This window comes from Lissotriton vulgaris, unplaced genomic scaffold (genome assembly GCF_964263255.1).
Source record: "Lissotriton vulgaris unplaced genomic scaffold, aLisVul1.2 SCAFFOLD_2464, whole genome shotgun sequence".
NCBI lineage: Eukaryota > Metazoa > Chordata > Amphibia > Caudata > Salamandridae > Lissotriton > Lissotriton vulgaris.
In genome coordinates this window covers 8656-31464 of record NW_028241331.1, presented here as the reverse complement: position 1 = coordinate 31464, position 22809 = coordinate 8656, and the positions used below count along the sequence as shown (strand labels likewise).

Sequence of the window (22809 nt, the reverse complement as noted above, 5' to 3'; positions counted from 1 at the left end):
ATTTATATTCGTTATTAGAGCACACCGCATCTTGCATCAGTGGGTCTTTAGAGGCTATGGCTCGGAAGCAACGCTCTTCTTTTCAACATGGATAGACCGGAGCAGGCAATATCATTTGCTTCATGCAAACATAAACCCACACTCAAATTGGCCCATTATGGGAGATGAAAAAAATATTGTTATCCTCTGGTAGTCAAATTATATAAATATGTTCAGTAATAGTCCAATCATCTTACCTGGCCATTAATAGTCGGTAAATTCCCCTGAAAACAGTTTGAAGATTACTGCTTGCTTTATTCATGGACTTATTCATTTATCAAGTGAGTAAGGCGCCAAAGCTGATGAACCCCAATTCTGAATATCAATTAAAGAGTGCAATAAAACATGCCAACAGTGTATGTTAGAGTTGTAGAGCAAGAAACGCAACAAGGTATAGACCGCGACAAGCATATTTGTGAAGCAGGAGCCAACAGCTGAAAATATTTGCAATACTTTTGGAGGAAAAAGAGTGAAAAAAACAGAACACCTGCCCACGAAGGATGGAGTTCATGGTCAGGGTCTAGAGCCTAACCGACTTTAATATCACAGCTTCATGTGTGCTTATTCGAATTGTAACCATTTAAGGATTATAGTTTGTGGAGGTTTTTTTTTCTGTGGCGTTTTATATAGCGCAAACTAGACCCGAAGGTATCAGTGCGCTTTACATGAGCACCAATTATGTTACAGACGGACACATTAATTTTTGTTAGGCATGAGGAGATTAAGTGATTTGCCCAGAATTGCAGAATGATGAGCGTCCCTGCCGAAACATTTGATTTGCTATACACTGTTTAATAATATTTCCCCAACATAAAAATGATTTGCCGGGGGAACTGCGGGCATTTATGCTTATTGATGATGAGAAGTACCAAGTTCTAGAAATTTTTATTAGAAGGGGGTCCTGAAGCCTGGAAATTTTGACAGGGGGGTCTCGGCATCAAAAAGTTTGAAGACCTCTGGGGTAGACAGTCCCACTCCTCACCTCCTGGGCGCTTCTTCCACGCAGCGCTGGCGCGGTTCTAGGTCCAAACAGCGTCAGCGACCTGGCTAGGGGCCCTCCTTCGTCAGGGGCCCGGGGGACAGTTTAGGGGGGGGGGGGTTTGAGGGGTGCAGGGCCCAGCTCACAGGCCCCTGTGGCGGTAACACCTCGCAGCAGGTCCCCTCACGTTCCTGTCCCAGCTCTGTCTGACTCTCTGGTGGCACATCCCCCTTACTTATACCCTCCTCCCAGGCAGTGCCAGAACCTTCTAGAATGTTGGCAAAGCTGGCCTAAACTGGCTCAAGGGGAGGGGGTGAGCACCCTGGGTGCCAGGCTTTCCCTCCAAAAGCTAGGGGTGACTGGGTAATAATATCTAGACCGCTGACCTATGGCAGTCAGGTGGCAAAACCCATGGCCATGGCATCCATTTTAAATACAGAACATTTCAGTCAGGTGCATTTCTAAAATGGGGGAACATTTCCTGCACACCATTTCGTGACATTACAATTTTAAAACAGGGCAACTCTTATCACACATGGCCTATACATGTTTACTACCATGGGGGAGACATCCTAGTCAATGGGGTCAAAAGCGAAAAATTTTGGGGAGAAGGCCAAGTCCAACACAGTACAACCCAGTCTCAAGCAGTATCCAAACCACAACCACCAGAGTTGCTTCCAGTACCATTTGCACCACAACCCTGACAAGCATGTTTTGATTTACTTCCTGCACCAGGACCATCCCCACAAGCTGCTGCTTCTCCTAAGAAGGTTCACAGTGATGCAGTAAATGATGGAGGTCATCCTGATTATGATTATGATGTTCATTACACTGATAAGTGGAAGAATGGTGATCACAATATAGGTGAAGTAAGATCACTGCCTTTTACTGGCCTGATGACCCAGATACATCTAAATGGGACCATCCTGATTCACCTAGTGATAACTCAAATTGAAATCAATTCATAGTTCTGGATGAAGCTAGTCTTAAGCTAGCACCAACAAGTTCTCCTTCTGACGGATAATAGAGAGAGATTCCACTCATTAATAGAGAAGGCCTCAGAGTGCTTCAGTCTCCCTATATCTTTAGCTTAAAAATATTGTCTCCGAATAAACTTTAAAGAAAAATCGCAACAGGAATGCAAGATCAATTCCCATCTCAGATCATGTCAGAGAAGAGGGCCTTCTTATTATACCTGTGTACATTTCTCAAGAATAAAGAAGAAATATAAAGTTAGTCATTTAGCCTCTGTGTGTCTCTTAAACCAATTTCAGACCGATTCAGTGATTTCAGTGGCAGCCCATATAGATCAAGGAACCCATCAATGCCCTACACATCTCGTATTGATACGGAAGTTAGAAGGTCGCTAGAGAGTAAACGTCTTGGCGGCAGATGATGTAAAACTAACTACTGCACCAGCTATAGATGCTGGATTTGATGGATAGCCGTGGAGCAACTTAGTTCCTTTCCTGGACAAGTTGCCTGTTGAAGATAGGGCTAAAGCATTATTGAAGGATAGAGAGCAAGCATAAGCTACTCGAATAGATGCTTCAATGGATGCCTCCTCTTTTATGCAGCCTCGCCAAGGCGACAGATAGCCTCACACATTGATAATGCTAAGTTCCAAAAGGTCAAGGCAGCAGACCAGGTCAAGCACTACTAGTTCTGTCGTTCTAAATTCTGGGTGGTGCAAACTTCTTCCTACACCTGCTACCAATAGGTGTATGAGTCAGAGATACAAAAACAGAAAGTGGAAGGTGCACACAATTAGAGTCCAAAGGAAGAATAGTATATTGTATATCTTCTTCTTTATTTAGCAATTTTTGTCAAATACAGGCACAGCCAACGCGTTTCGTTCCATTAGCCTTGTGGAACTTCGTCAGGGCAAATTGGTTCAATTTAAAGTTGTCAACCTGTTTGGTCCCACCGTGTGGATCGAACAGCAAATGGCAATAGCTCTTCAAAGGTATATAGCCTTCGTATATTAAGAAATGGTGTTCACATCAGATACGAATAAGTCAGCCCAGTGGATATCCCAGTGTTAAATTCAGCATTTTTCTGGGTATTGAAGAAATTCAAGGACTTGGTACAATAATTGTTCAAGGTCAACCGAACGTTCGCCGTGGAATCTAATGGTTCCCAGGCGAAATTTCTTTTTTCGCTTTCTAATGTCCAACTCCAGTATGGGCATAGAGTGAAGCTGTAGGGGACACCGGTCTGCAGTGGAACGCGGTGTTCGTGGTAGTAACCACCGAGCACCTGTAGTCGGGTGCTCAATCTCCGTGGCCTGGCTCGTGGCGGCGTCCCGGTTTGAATGCAAGATCAATTCCCATCTCAGATCATGTCAGAGAAGAGGGCCTTCTTATTATACCTGTGTACATTTCTCAAGAATAAAGAAGAAATATAAAGTTAGTCATTTAGCCTCTGTGTGTCTCTTAAACCAATTTCAGACCGATTCAGTGATTTCAGTGGCAGCCCATATAGATCAAGGAACCCATCAATGCCCTACACATCTCGTATTGATACGGAAGTTAGAAGGTCGCTAGAGAGTAAACGTCTTGGCGGCAGATGATGTAAAACTAACTACTGCACCAGCTATAGATGCTGGATTTGATGGATAGCCGTGGAGCAACTTAGTTCCTTTCCTGGACAAGTTGCCTGTTGAAGATAGGGCTAAAGCATTATTGAAGGATAGAGAGCAAGCATAAGCTACTCGAATAGATGCTTCAATGGATGCCTCCTCTTTTATGCAGCCTCGCCAAGGCGACAGATAGCCTCACACATTGATAATGCTGCACTGTGTAACTGCACTCCCACTAGGCATGACACACCTAATTAGTAATTCTGATCTAGGTCTTCCCTTTCGAGTGTTCATTGTACGTGTGTTGTCACCTTCTGTGCTCATTGCAATGTTACCATATGTCTCTTAATAAGAATATAAATAAAGATGTAAAAAAAGTTCTGTATGGACTGTTGCAAATAAATCCAACAATGTGTGGATCTGGTGCTAGTGTTTGGCATTTGACAAATTCCTGAAGTGTGTGCCCCCTAATGAGTCTAAAGACAATCCTGAAACGCAAAGCCGAATTCGAAAATAGTCACAGAAGTCCTGCCCCCACTCAAAGCTGAGGATGCAGACCCGTTCCTGCTCTCGGGGCCATTCCTGTGACAGGACCTCATTGCAGTCTTAGTCTTCTGGTAAGTAAAAGCCAAAGCGATGAACAAGAAGGCCAAAGGGATTGTCCAAGTCCTGCCACTCTCAGCCTCAGAATTTGCGACGACATCAGGATGCCTCTCGGTCTTCCCCCTCATTCCCCACTGAGGAGCATTTTTGCAACTGATCCTGATGCACCCCGAATTTCCTTATCCATGGAGACATTGCAACATTTTGAGGACTTTAAATAGGACAAGTTGTGAATCTCTGGAACTCTTCTGTCTCCCTCTGGCATTCCTTCAAGCACCGAGGAACCTCAGAGGCCTCCAATCAGCTTACTAACAAAGGCCAGTAAGCTGCTCTGTCTGTGCCTCCTGAACCTACCTTGGGTTCTGCACCAACACCAGAGCTGACTTCCAACCTGATATTAAAATCCACACTGATCCCATTGACGTCAACGCTGGCCTGGATGACACTGGCGCACGAAGTAGACGCTGTCCCCATAGTCTTATCTCACTCTGAGCTGAATTCATAATCGAGGTTGCATCCCAAAGCTGTACAGATGCACATGGTCCCAGTCAAATTGATCTCAGACAGAACCATGCCTCTTTCTCAGCCACACCCCAGCACTCCAACAATGTTTTGTAACTGACTTTGCTCAGAGTCAACCAGCCTTTGGGGTTTACAGCGGAGATGAATGGGATTATTTTCTCACACACTATTATGAAGTCAATTTTTGTATGGACTTGCAGGAGGACAGTGGTTTGGACACTTCTCCGGACACTGGGTTGTGTTCTCCCCTTTAGCCATCAACAGAGGAGTGCCTCCTTTGCTGTGGTGATAAGACAGGCATTGGAGGTATTATGTTTACAGTTGCCAACTATGGAAGTCAAAACCAATGTATTAACAGACGTTTTCCAACCAGGACAAACCTCTTTGCTTCCAGTGAATAAAGCCTGGACTAACACTCAAATGGGCACCTGGTCTAAGCCTTGTTTTTGTCTGCTGTTGTCACAAAGAGAGTGAGAGGGGCCCTTTTACCAGAAAGGGGTAGGGCACCAAGTAGACAAAAGTCAAAGAAGAAAAATCCCCCTTCCGGCAATGTTTAAAACCGAAACAGTAACTCACAATAAATCCATTCAATCACCAGAACAAGACACCAACACCCTCAATTGGCCAACTTTAACAATTTAGAAGTATTTATTTTCATTAAACAAGAAAGTTCATTTCAATGTATCATCATATACAATGAAAACTCCTATGATTATACAAAAGATAAAAACTGTGAAACAATCAAAGGTTAAAAAACAGTTTCACAGGGGCGTGGCTAGCGGCAAAGGGAAATGGCCGCAGCTTAAGAGAGCTCCGTCCCGACCATGGCTACTTATCCTTACACAGCCTACAATCGGGCGCTTATATGTCATAGTGCCCGTGAAAGCTGCAGGAACCCCTTGCAGAAGCTTCGGCGAGCAGTGGATGGGGCTGCCGCTCCCTACGCCGTTGTGGACGAGCTCACGGTCCGTCCGGGGACCTTAGAGGGAAAGATGGCGGCGGCGCGGTGAACGCCGAGTGCGTGCTCGGACTGTCTCCGGGGGGGATTCCTCCCTCCAGTCTGGGACGGATCTCCGGTGCCTGGCCTGGCAGAAGCGGGGGCGACGCAGCAGGAAGCGGCGGAGGCGCCCCCCCAGATTTCGATGCAGAGGTGGGTCCAAGGAGCCGGCTCGGGACAAGGTAATACATTTAGGCCCCGGCTCTGGGGCCTAGCACAGTGCACGTCGGACGCTGAGAGTCGGATTGCGGCCCCTGTTTGTGCTGTTGTACACCTGTGATCGGAGAACAGCTTGGCCCGGATTTGTGCTGAGGTGCGGGACCGGGCCTTCCACCCCCCCCCCCCCCCCCCCCCCACACACACTCCCCCTTATTCCCCACGCGAACCTCCTCGGGGTGGAAGAGCTCTAGAGCTCACGGGGACAACTGGGGGCAACACTGAGGCAGCGCTGGACTGCTTGCTTCCCTGGACCCCACGCGAAGCTGGTGGCTGGTGCGATGCATGCGGTTGGAACTGTGTCGTTGTTGCTGTCTCCTCCCGCCTTGGCCCCCTCCCCTCTTCGTGAAGGGTCACTGATAAGACAATGGCTAAGTGGTGGCCCTCCTGGACTGATCTTTGAGGAATGCTTACCTGATGGGTGATTCCTTGCTCTGCTGCATCCGGGACGGGATAATGCCCAATGGGCCAGTGAACGGACTTGCTGTCTATATTGTGGGGCCCATCTGATCTGCGCTGACTGCCGGTGTTGTGTGCGATGGAACCTGCTGTGTGGGCCTGACTCTCCGACGCAATCGACTTGGCGCACGATCACTGGAGGACTGTGGGGGGGGCTCAAGACCCCATTGCTGGACTGCCGGACCCAGTGGCGACTATAGGGAGGTCGGGGCTGCTGTTATTGTGGACATCCTAGAAGCAACCCCCATGCCAACGAAGAAAATGGCGGCGGGAGGTAGAGGGTCGAGGGCCACTCCTCAGGCGCAGCTTTCTAAATTTGCCTGGACCAAGAGTGGGGATAAGAGCGTCTCACCCAGAACGAACAAGAAAGGTGCAGACTCGTCACCCGCCCCGAATAAGTAACCTAAGCTGCGTGCTGTTATGGCGGCCATAGGGGGAATGCGTACTTCAATGGACTCAGTCACAACGGAGGTTTCTCTGCTCCGTGCGGACTTCAAGCAGATGAATGAGAAGGTGGGGGAGCTCAAGGTGGTGACTACGGCATTACGGGAGGATACCTCTGAATTACAACGTCAGGTGTCTGAACTCGAGAAGAAACACACTCGAATGGCGCAACAACTGGACGACTATGAAGGAAGGGCCCGCCGCTATAACGTGCGAATCTTAGGAGTTCCGGCAAAAACAGAGGGACCTGCTGAGAATCTCTATGTGGAGGAACTGGCTACAAAGCATCTACAGCCTAAGATGCTATCAGTCTTTTTCTCCGTTGAGCGAGCCCATAGGGTTCCGGGCGGGTGGCCCAAACCTGGGGCTCCACCGCGACCCCTGATTGCTAGAGTCTTTAATTTCCGGATTTTACGGCACGGGTTCAGGCACAGAGATGCAGCTTCCAGGCAGTTAAACAGGAACTCCGCAGTAGAGACATCAAATATGCAATGCTTTACCCTGCCAAATTGAGAGTTGAACACCATGTTTTTTTGGTTCACCCGAGGTAGCCAGGGAATGGCTGGAAAGGTGGACAAGAGTCGGTGACCCGCATTGCCCCCGCCGCGACAGAAGGGACCGGAGGAATGATGGGGGACCGCCACCTTGGCACAAGAGGCCGAGAGGCAAGCCAGTGGCCTTGAGGAACAGGATTGAGTGTATTTTGAGTATTTTGAGGCGCATTGTTGGACCAGTTCATGGGGTCCCCTGCAGGTGGAGGGGCATGGTTGGGGGGATGACCCAGCGAGGAAGTGACTGTAAGAAGGTACCTGGGTCGGAGGAATGTGAATCTGTAATATGTGCAATTTGTTATGCCTAGATGTGTTATGATCACTGAGAAGGGCTCTGATTTAGACTCCAGGCTGTGATTTATTGTTGACACTTGAAGATGCCACAGCTTGGGGGACTCGTTTTCCCCTGCGCAATTAGCAAAGGTTTTAGGGGTGCAGGCACTCTGCCATGTTGGGGGGTGGGCAGTTCGAGGTCCACAGGCAGGGGAGAAGGGTGGGGGGTGGCGGGTAGAGGGAGGAAGGGTTCACTGGAAAGGAGGAGTGATGGTAATGCCCGCTACGAAGATGTCAAAACTGTGGTAGCAGCGACGAGGGGAGGGTTAGAGGGGGGATTTGTTGAGTTTTGTTTGTTTTAGTTTTGGGCTAAGCTTTGACTCTTTAATTGCCTTAGAGGTGGGTCCGCAGGGATCTCTAGATTGTAATGGAAGACTCGGAACGAATAGGCACTTCAGGGGAGGTTGATGCCTCGCTAATGGCCCCAACTCCTCTGACCTTACTTACTTGGAATGTGAATGGGCTGGGGGATAAGATAAAACGGGGATTAGTGCTACAGTATGTACGCCGAGCAGCGCCGGCGCTGGTGTTGCTCCAGGAAACGCATCTCGTGGGTACGACCTGTAAGGCTATGGACCGTTGGGGGTACACAATGGCGGTGCATTCAGAGTTTTCATCTGGCTCCAGAGGGGTGTGTATACTGGTGCATAAGCGCTTCCCTTTACTTGTTCAGCAGGTCTGGAGGGATACGCAGGGTCGATTTGCTGCTGTCTCCTGCCTGTAGGAGGGGAGGAGATTCAATGTTGTAACAGTATATATCCCGCCTACCCTCCATGCTATAGCGCTTCCCGCCCTTAGTGCCTTTCTGTTGACATTGCCCGAGGGGGAGCTTATCATAGGGGGCGATTTCAATGCAGTCTTGAATGATGAGCTAGACCGCCACCCCGGCAGGACGCTGGGGACGGGTAAGTCCCGACTGGCTGGTTTTATTGATGCGTTGAGTCTCACAGATGGATGGCGGTTTAAACATCCCGGGAGCCGTGCCTACACTTTTCACTCGGGGGTCCACAATAGTCTTTCCCGCATTGATTAGTTCTTCCTCGTCGCTGATAGTTTGCCTCATCTGAAAGACGCGTTGATAGGTCCACGCGGCTTATCCGACCACTCCCCGGTCTCCATGTCCTACACTCCCCATTTGAAAACTCGGTGGCGTATCTTCCCGATTTCCCCAGCTATTTCCAGAATCCGCGGATCAGGAAAGAATTAGTTGCAGTTACGAAACAGTATTTTCAAGAAAATGTAGGCTCAGTTCACTCGCCTGAGGTCTTGTGGGAGGCGTATAAAACAGTGTTGAGGGGACAGGCCATAGCCCTGATTACGGGTCACTGACGTGCAGCGAATGCAGACATACAGACGATCGAAACCGATCTGGCTGTGTTGCAGTCGCGACATGAGGAAGACCCCACTGGGGAAACAGTGCAGCAACTTCGCCTTAAACAGGCTGAACTCATGGAGCATCAGAGAGAAAGGGTACGGCAACGACTCCAACATACGCAGCACACCATTTATGAAGTAGGGGATAAGGCAGGACGGCTGCTTGCCTGGCTAGATAGGAAGGAAAAGGCCCAGAGGACGATAGCGCAGCTCCACACCCAAGAGGGGGTGCTGGTCACCGCTCCGGCGGACATAGTAGAGGCCATGGCGGACTATTATGAGAAGGTGTATACTCCTACCTCTTGTATGTCCACGGAGGAAGCACTAACCTATATCAAGGATATAACTATGCCCTCCTTGTCGGAGGAAGAGGCCACGCTCCTGGAGTCTGAATTCACAAGGGACGAGGTTCTTGCTGCGGTTCACTTTTTACAGTCGGGAAAAGCCATGGGTCCCAACGGGATTCCTATAGAACTTTACAAACGAGTATCTGATTTGGCGGCTCCGCAACTTTTACAGGTGTTTAAGGACAGCCTGCGTAGGGGAATACTACCGCAAGACCAATGGATGGCTACGATGATTGCCATCCCGAAACCAGGCAAGCCCCCGGACATGTGCACGTCCTATCGGCCAATTTCCCTATTGAACGCGGAAGCGAAAATATTGGCCAAAATGATTGCTACTCGGCTGACCCTACACTTGGAGAAGCTGATTCATCCGGATCAATCCGGATTCATGCCAAACAGAAATACCACTCTTAATCTTCGGCGAGCCCATGCGGTGATGGCACAAATACCTATTCTAACGGAATCTGCGGTGCTCCTTTCCCTGGACGCCCGCATGGCCTTCGACATGGTCGAGTGGCCTTACCTTTTTGCGGTTCTCCAACACCTAGGCTTTGGCCCCAACTTTTGTGCATGGGTAAAGTTTCTCTACACATGAACCGCTAGCGCACGTAGTAGCGAATGGCCATATTTCAAGGGACTTCCGACTTGGGCATGGCATGCGCCAGGGATGCCCCCTGTTACCCCTGTTTTTTGCCCTGATCCTAGAGCCCCTAGCAGCATGGATACGGTGAGACCCCATGATTAAGGGACTCAACTGGACCGAAACGTGGGAGGATCATATATATCGCTGTATGCTGATGACATCCTCCTTTATTTGACCTTTCCCAGGCGATCAATTATAGTACTCCTCAATATCTGTGAAATCTTCGGGAGGGCCTCAGGGTATACGATTAATTGATCCAAGTCTGTTCTGTATGTCCTTAAAGGACCTCCACCGCAACTCCCGGCTGATTGTCCGTTGGTGATCACTGATGGTCCCTTTAAATACTTGGGGTCTGGATAACACCTAATCCAGAGGTCTTCTACCAGCATAATTTAATGCCCCCCCTCGAACGTTTTCGCAGTGACGTCAAACATTGGCACACCTTGCCGTTGACCCTTCTGGGGAAAGCGGCGCTCTTTAAAATGATGACCTTGCCCCGGCTGCTTTATCTCCTTGAGAATACACCTTTTTTGGTACCTCCTAGGTATTTTACGACTATAAACGCACTCATATCCAGTCTCCTTTGGGGGGACAAACCGGCACTTGTTTCTCGTAGTAAATTAGTTAGGAGTTGGTTCGATGGAGGCATAGCCCTCCCTGACATTCAATTGTATTATTGGACGGCCCGGTTAAAAATCATAAATCAATGGCTGCATGCTCCGCAGACGGACAAGGCGTACAAAGGGGACAGGTACGATCTTGGGAATGGCGGTGTAATGGCCGCACTCTACGACTCAAAGTATGCAGCAGTCCTGGTCTGCCTGACGGCTCATACGGTGAAGGTGTGGTATTTAGCCTCTGCCCGCCTTAAATGCAAGGATACGCTTACACAAATGACGCCACTCTGGTCGTCACGCCGTCTGGGCAGACTTTGTAATAGTAAAGGCTTTGAGGCCTGGGACCTGATCGGTATCTCTACGGTTGGAGACCTTTGGAGGCGTGGAACCGTCCTTTCTTTTGAGCAACTCCAGGACCAGTATGACCTGTCACGCACGGAATACTTCCGATACTTGCAGATTAGTCACGCCCTGAAGTCCATAATCCAGCCCGGTGAGGAGCTGCCGGAGTCTACCCCATTAGAGGATAGGCTCCTAACGGAGCATATGTCCAAAAAGGCAACTTCTTTTGTTTATCGTAAGCTCGTTAATAATTTGCCTGACCCCACCCTCAAGTTGCGGACCGCATGGACTGCAGAGGTGGGCGAGTTCGATGAGTCGGACTGGCAAACGGCGCTCTCTTCGCCACGGGAAGTGGCCATACCAGCTAGGCTCAGACTAGTGCAGTTAAAAATTTTGCATCGTGTTTATTACACTAGGGTCTCCCTTTACAAGATGAGAAAAGCCACACATCAGTATTGTCTACGGGGGTGCGGGGAGGAGGGTACGTTCTTACATACCATATGGGACTGCCCACGGATTGCCGATTACTGGATGAGGGTTATGCGGACTGTGTCTCAGGTGGTTGGGGAGTCGCTGGTCCCGGACCCAAGATGTTGCTTACTGAATATTTGGGATCCAAACGATCTTAATCAATCCATGCAAGATTGGGCCACATTGAGTATCATCGGCGCTAAAAAGAATATAGCCAAATGTTGGGGGGCATCACAGATACCGGCGCTTAGGGAGTGGTGCTCTGATCTAGACTCTGCAATAGTGGCCGAAAGGGCAGTGTATTTGATTCGAAAATGTCCAAGAAAGTGGACTAAAATTTGGGGGGCGTGGAATGAATAAAGGGGTTTTATATGTGAGCCACCGCAAGTAGGCAGTGACAGCGATTCTGACTATGGGGGGGGGGGGGGGGGGGGTGAGGGAGCTACAAGGACGGGAGGAGGGCCATTGATCTGCTGTAAATGTATTATGTACCTGAAGTGCTAAGGATTTTGATTCCACAATGACCCACTACTTAAGTAAGCATGTAATGATTTGTCTATGCCCACTGTTAGATGTTTTGAATCAATAAAAAGTTTTTTTTTAAAAACAGTTTCACATTAAATGCACATATTATAAGCTGGGAAAAACAATCTGCAAGAATAATACGTTCTTGTCAATAAAGAAGGCAAAGACATTAGATCCAGATCACTCGTTCTCCTTGAAATGATAATTCTAGATACTTGATTCGTACGAATAACAAATTTCTCCACAATCTTCAGTCTGCTTTCTTAATCTTGTGTCAACATGTTTCGGTGGAAGTAACTGATTAAAAACCACCTTCCTCAGGACAAGAATTGGCTCCTCCCATAAACAATATTATCAATCTGTTTTAGAGATGCTGTGCAACATCAGATAGGATGCAGGTAGGGAACCTTGCAAAAGTCTTAGCTGGGGACGAATGTCTCTCCCTGGAGCCGTGCTTAAAAACTGGTTTCTGAGTCTACCAACCATAAGTCAAGAACTTCTCCGGGATAGAGCACAGAACTTCCAAGGTAAATACTCCTCGATCCCAATGTTAAAAACTTGTTTCTTGAATAGGCAGTTTCTTTTCCTGCTCAGATACGAGCTTTCAAGCCTCACGTCGAGTGACCCCAATTCATTTCCTACGACCCCCACAGACAGAGAGTACAAAAGAATCAAAGCTTTCAGGGAACAAATGTTTTCCTCAGCAAGCCATACTCTATAATTAGACAATGCCAGCTGTTTGCTTGGGAGATATTACCATGTTTTATGGGACATGGTTGGTGAGGTCCTACCAGAGGAATTGTGGGGCAACCTCGCTCCACCAACCAGGATGATCAGGATGTGGCCAAATATATCATTCTGCTCTGGACTAGACACTACTGACTGCTTGGGCAGAGCAGTCAACACTAGCTCAGTGCTTTTGGCGTTTCAAGTGGATGAGTTCCATGGGCTTCTCTGGTGACTTACAGGTCTCTATAATAGATGTGCCTGTTTGGTGAGATGGCTGATTTAGCATTGGAATGCTTCAGGGAAAGCAGTGGGGAATTTTTTAAGCTGTTCTATCACTGTGAGACAGTACCCTCAACAATGTCACCCCTTTCGAAGTTACTCCAGAATATTGGCATACCGGCAATATCAAAGCTTTCTGCCCCTGCGACAGGCACCCGGCCCTTTTGGGGCTGGGGTTCAAGAAGATCAAGAACTTCCCATTCACCTGCCTCTGCATCATCAGTGATCAATCCACTTTAGTTTGCTCTTAGTGACACACAACTACCCTGTGGGAGGCAGGATCAGTCATTCCCTCCAAGAGGGCCAAAATATAACATACAACACTGAGATCCTTTAAGTTGTCCAATGAGGCTGTGACCTACCATTCCTTTATGACCCACTGATACTTCCACCCACATCAGAGCATCTTTCAGAGGGGCACCTGTCCATCCTGTTCCAATAAGTGCAAGCTATTTAGATAAAAGACATAGAGAGGGTTACAGCCCCAGAACTAGACTGGTTGTTACTTCCAATATGTTCTCCTGTCGAAGAAGGATGGAGGCCTACATCCTATTTTACATCTCACCCCCTGAATGCCGTCTTCCCAAAAAAAAATTTGAGATGCTCATGTTGGCCCGGTTCTATATGCCCTGTATCCAGGCGACTGGATGGTGGCTTTGGACCTGCAGGGTGCCTATTTTTATGCACCAATCTTGCATCCCCACAGATGCTACTGTAGTTCAAGGTGGGACAGGAGCATGTTTAATTTGCCTTGCACCCTTTCAGTCTTACCAATGCCAATCAGTTGTGGTGGCAGTGATCGTAGCACACTTTCAAAGGTAAGGGATTCCAGTTATCCACTACCTTGCAAATGCGCTATTAAAGGCAAATTCGCTCTAGTCAGTTATCGACCACATCTAGATGATGCCGAAACTCCTTACATTGTTGGTGTTCACTAGCAACGTACCTAAGTCAACTGACTCCTTCACTGAGGCTCCCTTTCATTGGAGCCATCTTGGATACTGTGCAGTCCAGGATATTCGGGCTGTGATCCCAGTGTTTCAGCCTTGGTCCTGGCTCTCAGTGAGAGTGGCTCTGAGGCTTCTTTGCCTCTGGTCCTCTTGACCTCTTTCATCCTGCTTGTCAACTATTCCAGGTGCCACTTGTGGGCACTGCAATAGAATCTGAAGTCTTAGTGGGCCCAGCACCAGGGGGCTGGAAGAAGTGAAGTAGTTGTTACAGGACTATCCACAGGGTGGCAGTAATGATCCTCATTTGGATCATATTGAGGCCTTGTTCAGTGATGAAGAGGGGCCAGAGGAAGAACGAAGGCCAACACATCCTGAACAATTAAACATCCAATATATTGATTATGATGAGAATTATATGTATGGTCAGTTTGAATATCAGAGTCCAAAACCACTACACCCACCTAGAGTGTTATTAAGTAAAGGAAGTGAGGAGGAATGAGTTAATCTATTTGAGATGACTGGTGGAAGTATGGATACAGATGATTAACTCACTGCAGGAAATGATAACAGACATTTACAAAAGACTTCCACCACCGGTGAAGATTGAGCCACAGTCTGGAATGTTAGAGACATCATAACCTCCAACATCGCAGCAAGGAGAGATTCAAACTCAAGATAAAAATAATTACAATTGAGCATCAACAACAAGGTGGGGGATAAAGAATGTGAAGAAAGTAGAGTGGAGAGTGAAGGGGATGGTGGTGGTGGTCTAACCTCACCATTCATCCGTGATAATGATGATGAGTGTGATGATGCAAGTACAGAATATCAACCAGGAACTCCTAGCGACATTAATGATGATGATGATGCGGATTGGAATTAGGTTATAGTGCCAAAAAATGCCACTCCAGAGCCAGCACACAGAAATTCACCACTGGATGATATTGGATGGTTTCATGCTTTAATTAGCAAAGGATCAGAACGTTTGTTTACCAAAGTCTTCAGTGGAAAACACTTGTTTCCTGTTTGATTTCAAAGAGACGTCTCAGTGAATTGCATGTTCTATCCCTGTGTTGAATCATCTTTCGGAAGAAGGTTTAACTATAATGCAAAAAACAGCTACGACTTCGATGAATTTGGCAAGGATCTAAAAGAAATACAATGCAATAGACACTGCAGCAGGAACAAGTAAGAACAGATTCCATAATGTCGGAGGCTGCACAAAGGAGAGCTAGAAGTCTGTCGGCTCCTTGTGCAGCTCCTACTAATAAAGAAAGATAACATTTCAGAAGGGTTCTGTCAGGATGACGTATTGACACTAAAAACTGATTTAGAAAACCAACTTTTTGATAAGGGGTGAAAGAATATCCCTTAAAAAGGTTATGTAGTGGCTTACAACAACACACTACTTAGTCAAAAACAGAACTATATTTCAGAATTATAAGAAGACAACATTATATATAAGGATGTTCCACTAGGTAATATTGTCGCAGTGCTAATGAAAATGACAACAAAGTACAAATGTACAACATGTATTACATCAATAAGAGCCCGTGAACAAGTATAAACTAAGTTTATGAAATGGGGCAAGTGATCATCTCTTTGTTTAGTCCGGTAGCAATCAATCTGCATCAGGCTCATAACTTAATTCATTGTCAATGTTTCGTCCTATTTATGCCATGGAAGCGGGTCTTCATCAGGACACCAATGAGGGGATACATCCTAGACAGCATTAACATATGGAATAGTTAGGTAAGTGAGTGTGTGTTATAGATTGTCACTCTAAGGTACGTAATCCATTGTGCTTCTACCCTCAAAAGCTACTTATGTTGAGCAGAGGTATTATTTTAGGGACTTCGCCCTGGTAGGCACACAGAACTGGAACCTACAGGAAAAGCCTCAACTTATCATTTCAGTATTGCCCAATCATTAATTTGAAAAGGGCGACACGGTGGTTACTACTTATCATCCGCCGTACTGGTAACCGGGTCAATAGACCATGAAGAAACACTGTGGAGTGAAAACAGCTTTAATTGTCCTGGTGTCATATAAAGACAAGAGTAATCTCCTCAGTGGCGCTTCTACGTTCCCATATCCCTGACAATGATCAAATCTGCCACATACATTTAAAGTGCAGTGGGCTACATACTACATATATGCAAGTGCACATTACGTTAATTATGCATACAATGATTAGCGCATTTAATGACTCAGTAAAAACAATGAAAACCAAGTACACATCTATAAATAATGGAGCTGTAATCAGAGGGCAGTGATCAGTGAACTAAGTCATAAGCAGCGAAAGAGCATACAGCCCTGCAACTTTGTAACTTAACTAGGAACCATTCGAAAGGTTTTTTTCATGCCAAAGAGAAAGGAAAAAGCGAGTTCATAGCTACACGCTACATGTGAAAAGAGCCTTAATTATTATGGTGTCATATAAAGACAACAGTAAATTCCTCAGTGGTGCTTCTACGTGCCATAGCCCTGACACTGATAAAAAGTCTCACATACATTTTATAATGTAGGGGGCTATGTACAGCATATTCATTGTATCTTAACTAGCAATCATTCAACAGGTGTTTGTATACCAAAAGGAAAAAGTGCGATCATAACTAAATCCATGTCACTATTTTATATACATATATCTGAGAAAATATCCGCAAGCCTCAAGGGTGGAAACATTGTGTTCAGGCTGGCATAAAGGTGGCATTTAATTCAAGTTGAAAAATAAAGAAATGCTCTTACTTCACACATGTAAAAATAAGCTTACTAAAACTATCATATGCATGTAGCAAAGAACATATAAACTTCTAGCTTGGAAACATTGGGGCAGATTTATAAAACTTTCACGCAACGCAGCAAGACACCTTGCTGTGCTGCGGGAAAGGAAGAGGGTAGGAATACACCATATTTGACATTACCTGGCACATTCCTGCCCTCTCCTTGCACTGGTGCATAATGTCCTCCCTTGCACCTAAGCAGGCAGGTACCAAGGTGCCTGCGTTGTAGGCAGTGTTACATGAAGGGGGTTGAACCCATGTAGTCACGGGGACCTGGGCAGTGTATGGTACAAAAGTAAGGGGTCCCCGCAAGTGAGGTGTATTGTACACTACAAACACAGAGAATTATTATAAAATTGAATGAAAATACACAAGTTTTAGCGGTGTTGTGATTTATTCAGCAAACCCGCGTAGTTGCCAAAATTGCAAATTGAACAATCACATAAAATAAATGCCCCAAGAAAAGGGAAAAAGGGGGGGAGGGAGGGGTAGTGCTCGAGGGAGTGTCAGGTCAAAAGGGAAATGAACACAGTTCCACGAGAAATAAATTACAGTATTGCAATCACCATTACAAAATTAGTAGTACAAAAGCCTAAGTTCAAGGCACCGATTGGAACTAGTTAAATGATTAACATTCTGCGGTCACATACAGTATTCTGAGATATTGGGACCATGTGCCGGAAATCCAAGAAAAGAAAACAACCGTCGACGTTTCGACCCCTATCTACAGGCTGTTTTGAGTCCTTTCACGGGGTCTTCATCAGGACGTCTACAAGGGGTAATGGGGGCAATTCATGGGGTACGGCCTGGAGAGGCTCTGTACACGGAGGAAGAATATGCCACGCAGATAGTCGAGGTCAATAGTTGCTCGAAGTACCAGTAGAAACTGTAGTCAATGAGCGGTGGAGCTGTAGTCATCAGGAGTCAATAAAATGAACGATTCAGGCGAGGGCTTTTAGTTAATGTGGTATCTTCGTCAAAGTAGTTGAGTAAGATCCAAAGATGGCGGACCCGTCAAAAGGTCCAGTCTGTTGAAGCACAACAATTCAATGGTTCCGCCTTCGTTGATTCTGCCACTAATTAATCGTTTTTTCAACGTCCCGTAACTCCGGCTCCAAATCCGCGCAGCGGTTTCAGCGGAGTTCCTTTCCATGAACAGGGTTAGACGGCTGTGGCTGCCCGATTAATTAGTGGCAGAATCAACGAAGGCGGAACCATTGAATTGTTGTGCTTCAACAGACTGGACCTTTTGACGGGTCCGCCATCTTTGGATCTTACTCAACTACTTTGACGAAGATACCACATTAACTAAAAGCCCTCGCCTGAATCGTTCATTTTATTGACTCCTGATGACTACAGCTCCACCGCTCATTGACTACTAGTTTCTACTGGTACTTCGAGCAACTATTGACCTCGACTATCTGCGTGGCATATTCTTCCTCCGTGTACAGAGCCTCTCCAGGCCGTACCCCATGAATTGCCCCCATTACCCCTTGTAGACGTCCTGATGAAGACCCCGTGAAAGGACTCAAAACAGCCTGTAGATAGGGGTCGAAACGTCGACGGTTGTTTTCTTTTCTTGGATTTCCGGCACATGGTCCCAATATCTCAGAATACTGTATGTGACCGCAGAATGTTAATCATTTAACTAGTTCCAATCGGTGCCTTGAACTTAGGCTTTTGTACTACTAATTTTGTAATAGTGATTGCAATACTGTAATTTATTTCTCGTGGAACTGTGTTCATTTCCCTTTTGACCTGACACTCCCTCGAGCACTACCCCTCCCTCCCCCCCTTTTTCCCTTTTCTTGGGGCATTTATTTTATGTGATTGTTCAATTTGCAATTTTGGCAACTACGCGGGTTTGCTGAATAAATCACAACACCGCTAAAACTTGTGTATTTTCATTGAATTTTATAATAATTCTCTGTGTTTGTAGTGTACAATACACCTCACTTGCGGGGACCCCTTACTTTTGTACCATGCGTTGTAGGCAGGACCTCAGAGGCACTTTCCTCTTTCTAAGCATGCTGCAGAATGCAGCACACTTAAAAAGAGGGAACAATTGAGGAGTAATACAGTTATTTCTCCTCCATGGGCCTCTCCTGGGAAAGCGTACCATATTGCCCCATTCCGAGGATTACCACTGTTGATAAATCTAGGAGTGTGCCAAAATCCATGAGTGGATGTGTGGAAAACCCCAACCTCCACCCATGGAACATCTTCCCTGGGCAGAGTAAAACAAGGCAGCAACTTGCACTGCCTTGCGTTACACCAGATGTATCAAGCAACGAAAGTTTTAAAAGTATTAATAAAAAAAATGTAAATTCTGTACTTGCATTTGTTGACCTCAGAAGAGCTCTTAATCGAATAAAAATGTTTGACTTTTGACTTTTACCAAGAAACGCAGGCCTACACAAGGTGGCCCTGCGTTGCTTGGTAAATCTGACTTAGGGATTGCGTTGACCTTGCAACACCTTGCGTGATGCAGGGGCAATGCAATCCATTGATAATTCTGGCCCGTGATGTTTAGGTGGTGGCCAATTCTAAAATATTTCAAAAATTGGAGCAGGGTTGCACTCCCAACGGACGCACAGCATTCCTCGCAATTCTCTCACAAAATACTTGACAACTTTTCAAACTTAATCTAGTTTTATTCCAAACGTCGATATTTTCCAAAACTCTTATTTTTGTCACATGTGGGGCTCAGTTTAGCATACAAAATTTTTTCTACTGCAACAAATATGCCCATCCGGGCCTTTTTCGGAAGCATGTCATGTATACTTAAAGCTTCCTCGAAGCCGAATTTCTTTATACCCAATGCATTTCAGGTTTATTAAAGCCCTTCTTCAGGGGTTCACTATAAATGTAAAAACAGAGGTCATTAATTTACATTCACAAATCGGTGTTCACACATTTAAGACTTGCAGCAAGCAAAGCGTACTCAATATAACTAGTGACTGACGTTTTCCCGCTAATACGCATCTCGGCGAAATCAAAGAGTACCCAGAACCATCTCTCACAACAATCGATACCCTCCCATGTTCCACCTCCTAATGCCTCCATTACCTGATAATCATATAATAAAGGGGGGGGGGGGCCGAGGGCGTCTGAACCCCGCCCACTGATTAGAATTCCAGCACCGCGGCGGGAATTTGAGCCGCAGTCAAGGTGTTATGAAGGCGAAAACTCAGCAACTTCGATTTGGTATCTGAAAGTGCTTTGGAGAGCAGATAAAGAGAGTAAATACCGTGCATTTTAGGAGGTCCTTAAAGATTCTAATATAGTTGGAGTTCTTTCTAAGTGAGGTGTTGGCATTATTCTTTTGGTTATTATTGCTATATAAGACACATGACTGACTGAGGTGTATGGGGTGATTCACTAATATTTTGAACTGGCTTTTATGTCATAAAGGTGACCCAAACCAGCACATTTTTATTTTTATAAACGACTTTCCAGTGCAAAACTTGTTTTGCGCTGGACATTAACTAAACGTTACACAAAGCAGCGCAAAGCACTGCTCTGCAATACTTAGCGTCAAGGGGGCGTTACATGGGCATTCCCATGCAACTGCGCACACGTTTTGATGCAAAACCCTATCTACCAAAAATGGGAGGCAGGATTTTGTATAAAAAAGTAGCCTTTTGAAACCAGGCATTAGAAGGGTACATTTTGTCCTTTCTCCTTTCTTTTTCGACTTTGCATGTGTGCTGCACTGTACAGCACACATACAAAGTAGGAAAGGTTTTAAATGTTGTCTGTGCATAGTATTTTGACCTGGAAGGGAACCCTTCCAGTGCAAAACCTATGGTAGGCCCAGGCACGCACAATAGCACTATGGCGCAAATGTGTGTGCTTGGAGCATGGCAGCTGAAATCCGCGCCGGCGCTAGGGACAGGGGCGGTGAGCGCCATATTTCTGTATATAGGGCGCTCTCCTGCTCCCTCCCTGTAACACTACGAAGTGCAGCATTTTTGGCTTCTGTGCTACAATGGGTGACACAATAGTAAATTTGCCCCTTAGTATAGTGGCATGCAAAGAAATGTCAGACTGATAGTTTTGCACATTCAGGAAATTGTTTGCCAACACAGCGTGGGGTGGCAAAAATAAAAACATGAATTCTCAGAAGAAGCTAGAACTTCTGGACAGAATGGATTAATCTTTGCGTTAAAGATGTCAGATTTCTTTGGTGAAAGCAATGCGGCTCAGTTCTTTCTTCTTTTGTTAGTATTTGTTTTTGTAACCAATTCTATGTGTGATCATTGTTATGCTCATGCACAAAATGTTGATACTCCTCTTTGCTATCTCATATGTGTACTTTGGGTGCCGGGTGAGGCACTTTTTTTGCTTTGACTGTCAACAATAACATTTTGTTGCGGAAAAAAAGATGACAGATTTCTTGTCTGTCCTCAATGAGTTCAGGGACATGGATTATAGCTTGGCATGGTGGCAGTACTGGTGTTTTTCTTAAGACATCAGAGATTACCAGAGCACATGGCTGTTAGCTTTGATGCCTGGTTATTTATAACGTAAAGAGCCATTTGTTAAAATGAATTCACAACCGATATGACCAGTGGATTATTATTCATGTTTTTGTTTGTGTACAGAAATAATAATGAAAGGGTGCATCAATCAACTTTGCCTTGATGTTTCTTTGCTGAGTCTGTGGCATCTGCTGGGAGTTTGTGCCTGTTGTCTGAGTTGTAGTGAGGCTCTGTTACTGGGCACTAGCTGGTACTGGCGTTTTGTGATGTGTGGCTTCTTGTGCTTATTTCTTTCTCCTTCAGGTTGGCCCAGAGGGAAAAGCTAAGCCAGTTTCTTCTTTTCTACAAACCTTCCATGATCCATTGCCCCAAAACCCCAATAAAGACCAACCACCGACTACAGATTTTATGAACATTATTGGCCACGATGCCAACATCAAGAAGAAGTCCCTGGAGGGAGAGGAAGTCCTGGTCTCCTTCGAGGTAAGCTTTTGGGACAAGGTGGTTTGTGGCATCCATTCTTTTCAAAGGTACATGCTGATTACCCTGGGAAACGAACTAGTCCTTTATTTACCCAGAAAACAAGTAAAGGTAGCTGGTGATGGTGTCAGCTTTTTTAAATCTTCCCCATGGCCTTTGAGATGCGCGTCAGAAGTGAAGATATACATATACACAAAAGGGAGCCAACACATATTTGGGGAAACTGAACTTAGGCCAAGCTACCATGCAGACACCCCAGTGTGTCAGTAGGTCAAGCTGCGGGAGGAACTAGAATTAAAAATAAAGAACACGCACCTTTTGGCTTTGTCAATGTTTTGTTCCACTTCTGTTCTGCCTGTGCAAAAAGGGAAAAAAAGCTTGTGTGCTTATAAGGAACAGCATCAGCAAAAACAAAGCCAAGTCATTCCAGCCTGTTGACATATGTTTGTGCATGTCCTGTATCCATCATGCAGCTTTTTAAAAAAAAATTCACTTTTAATTTACAGTTCCAATAGGATAGACACCAGACTATCAGGTACATGCATCAATATTGCTTTTTGCGATTCCTTAATTGTGAAAAATAAGGAATCACAATTCAGGAATTGCAAAATTTCAACACAAAATGCAATGCATCAAGAAATCACTAAATAAATTGCGATTTCTTAATATTCCTTAATTGCGACTCGCAAATGTTATGTTATTTATTTTCTTCTATAGCGCACAGCTACTCCCAAGAGCATCCCGGCGCTTTGGCGAAGAGAACTAGGTACAGAGTAACAACACAACAGCTAAAAACTGAGGGAAATCTAGCGCTACTATTGAACAAAAAGCCAGGTCTTCAGTGCTTTCCTAAAAGCTAGAAGGCTGTTTGCCAGTCTCAAAGACAAAGGTAGCTCATACCAGCCCCGAGGAGCCAAATAGCGAAAGGACCGACCACCTATTCTGGAACGCTTGATGGAAGGCACAACCGCCTTGGCCAAAGAGGCTGACCGCAAAGCCCTGTTAGGCAGGTAGAAAGAAAGACGTTTCCCAATATACTTGGTGCCTAAACCATGCTTTAA

General features: G+C 45.9%; 1 protein-coding gene across 1 annotated transcript in view; it reads left to right on the top strand.

Annotated features, from left to right (window-relative positions):
* Positions 1-21751, top strand: part of LOC147671992 (axonemal dynein light chain domain-containing protein 1-like) — a gene marked incomplete at its 3' end in the record, with an annotated part of 350388 nt that extends 328637 nt beyond the window's left edge. The window contains exon 21 of the mRNA XM_086948070.1: positions 21572-21751. Coding sequence (XP_086804196.1) covers positions 21572-21751 — 180 coding nt within the window. The remainder of the gene's footprint in view (positions 1-21571) is intronic.
* Positions 21752-22809: the final 1058 nt, after the last annotated feature.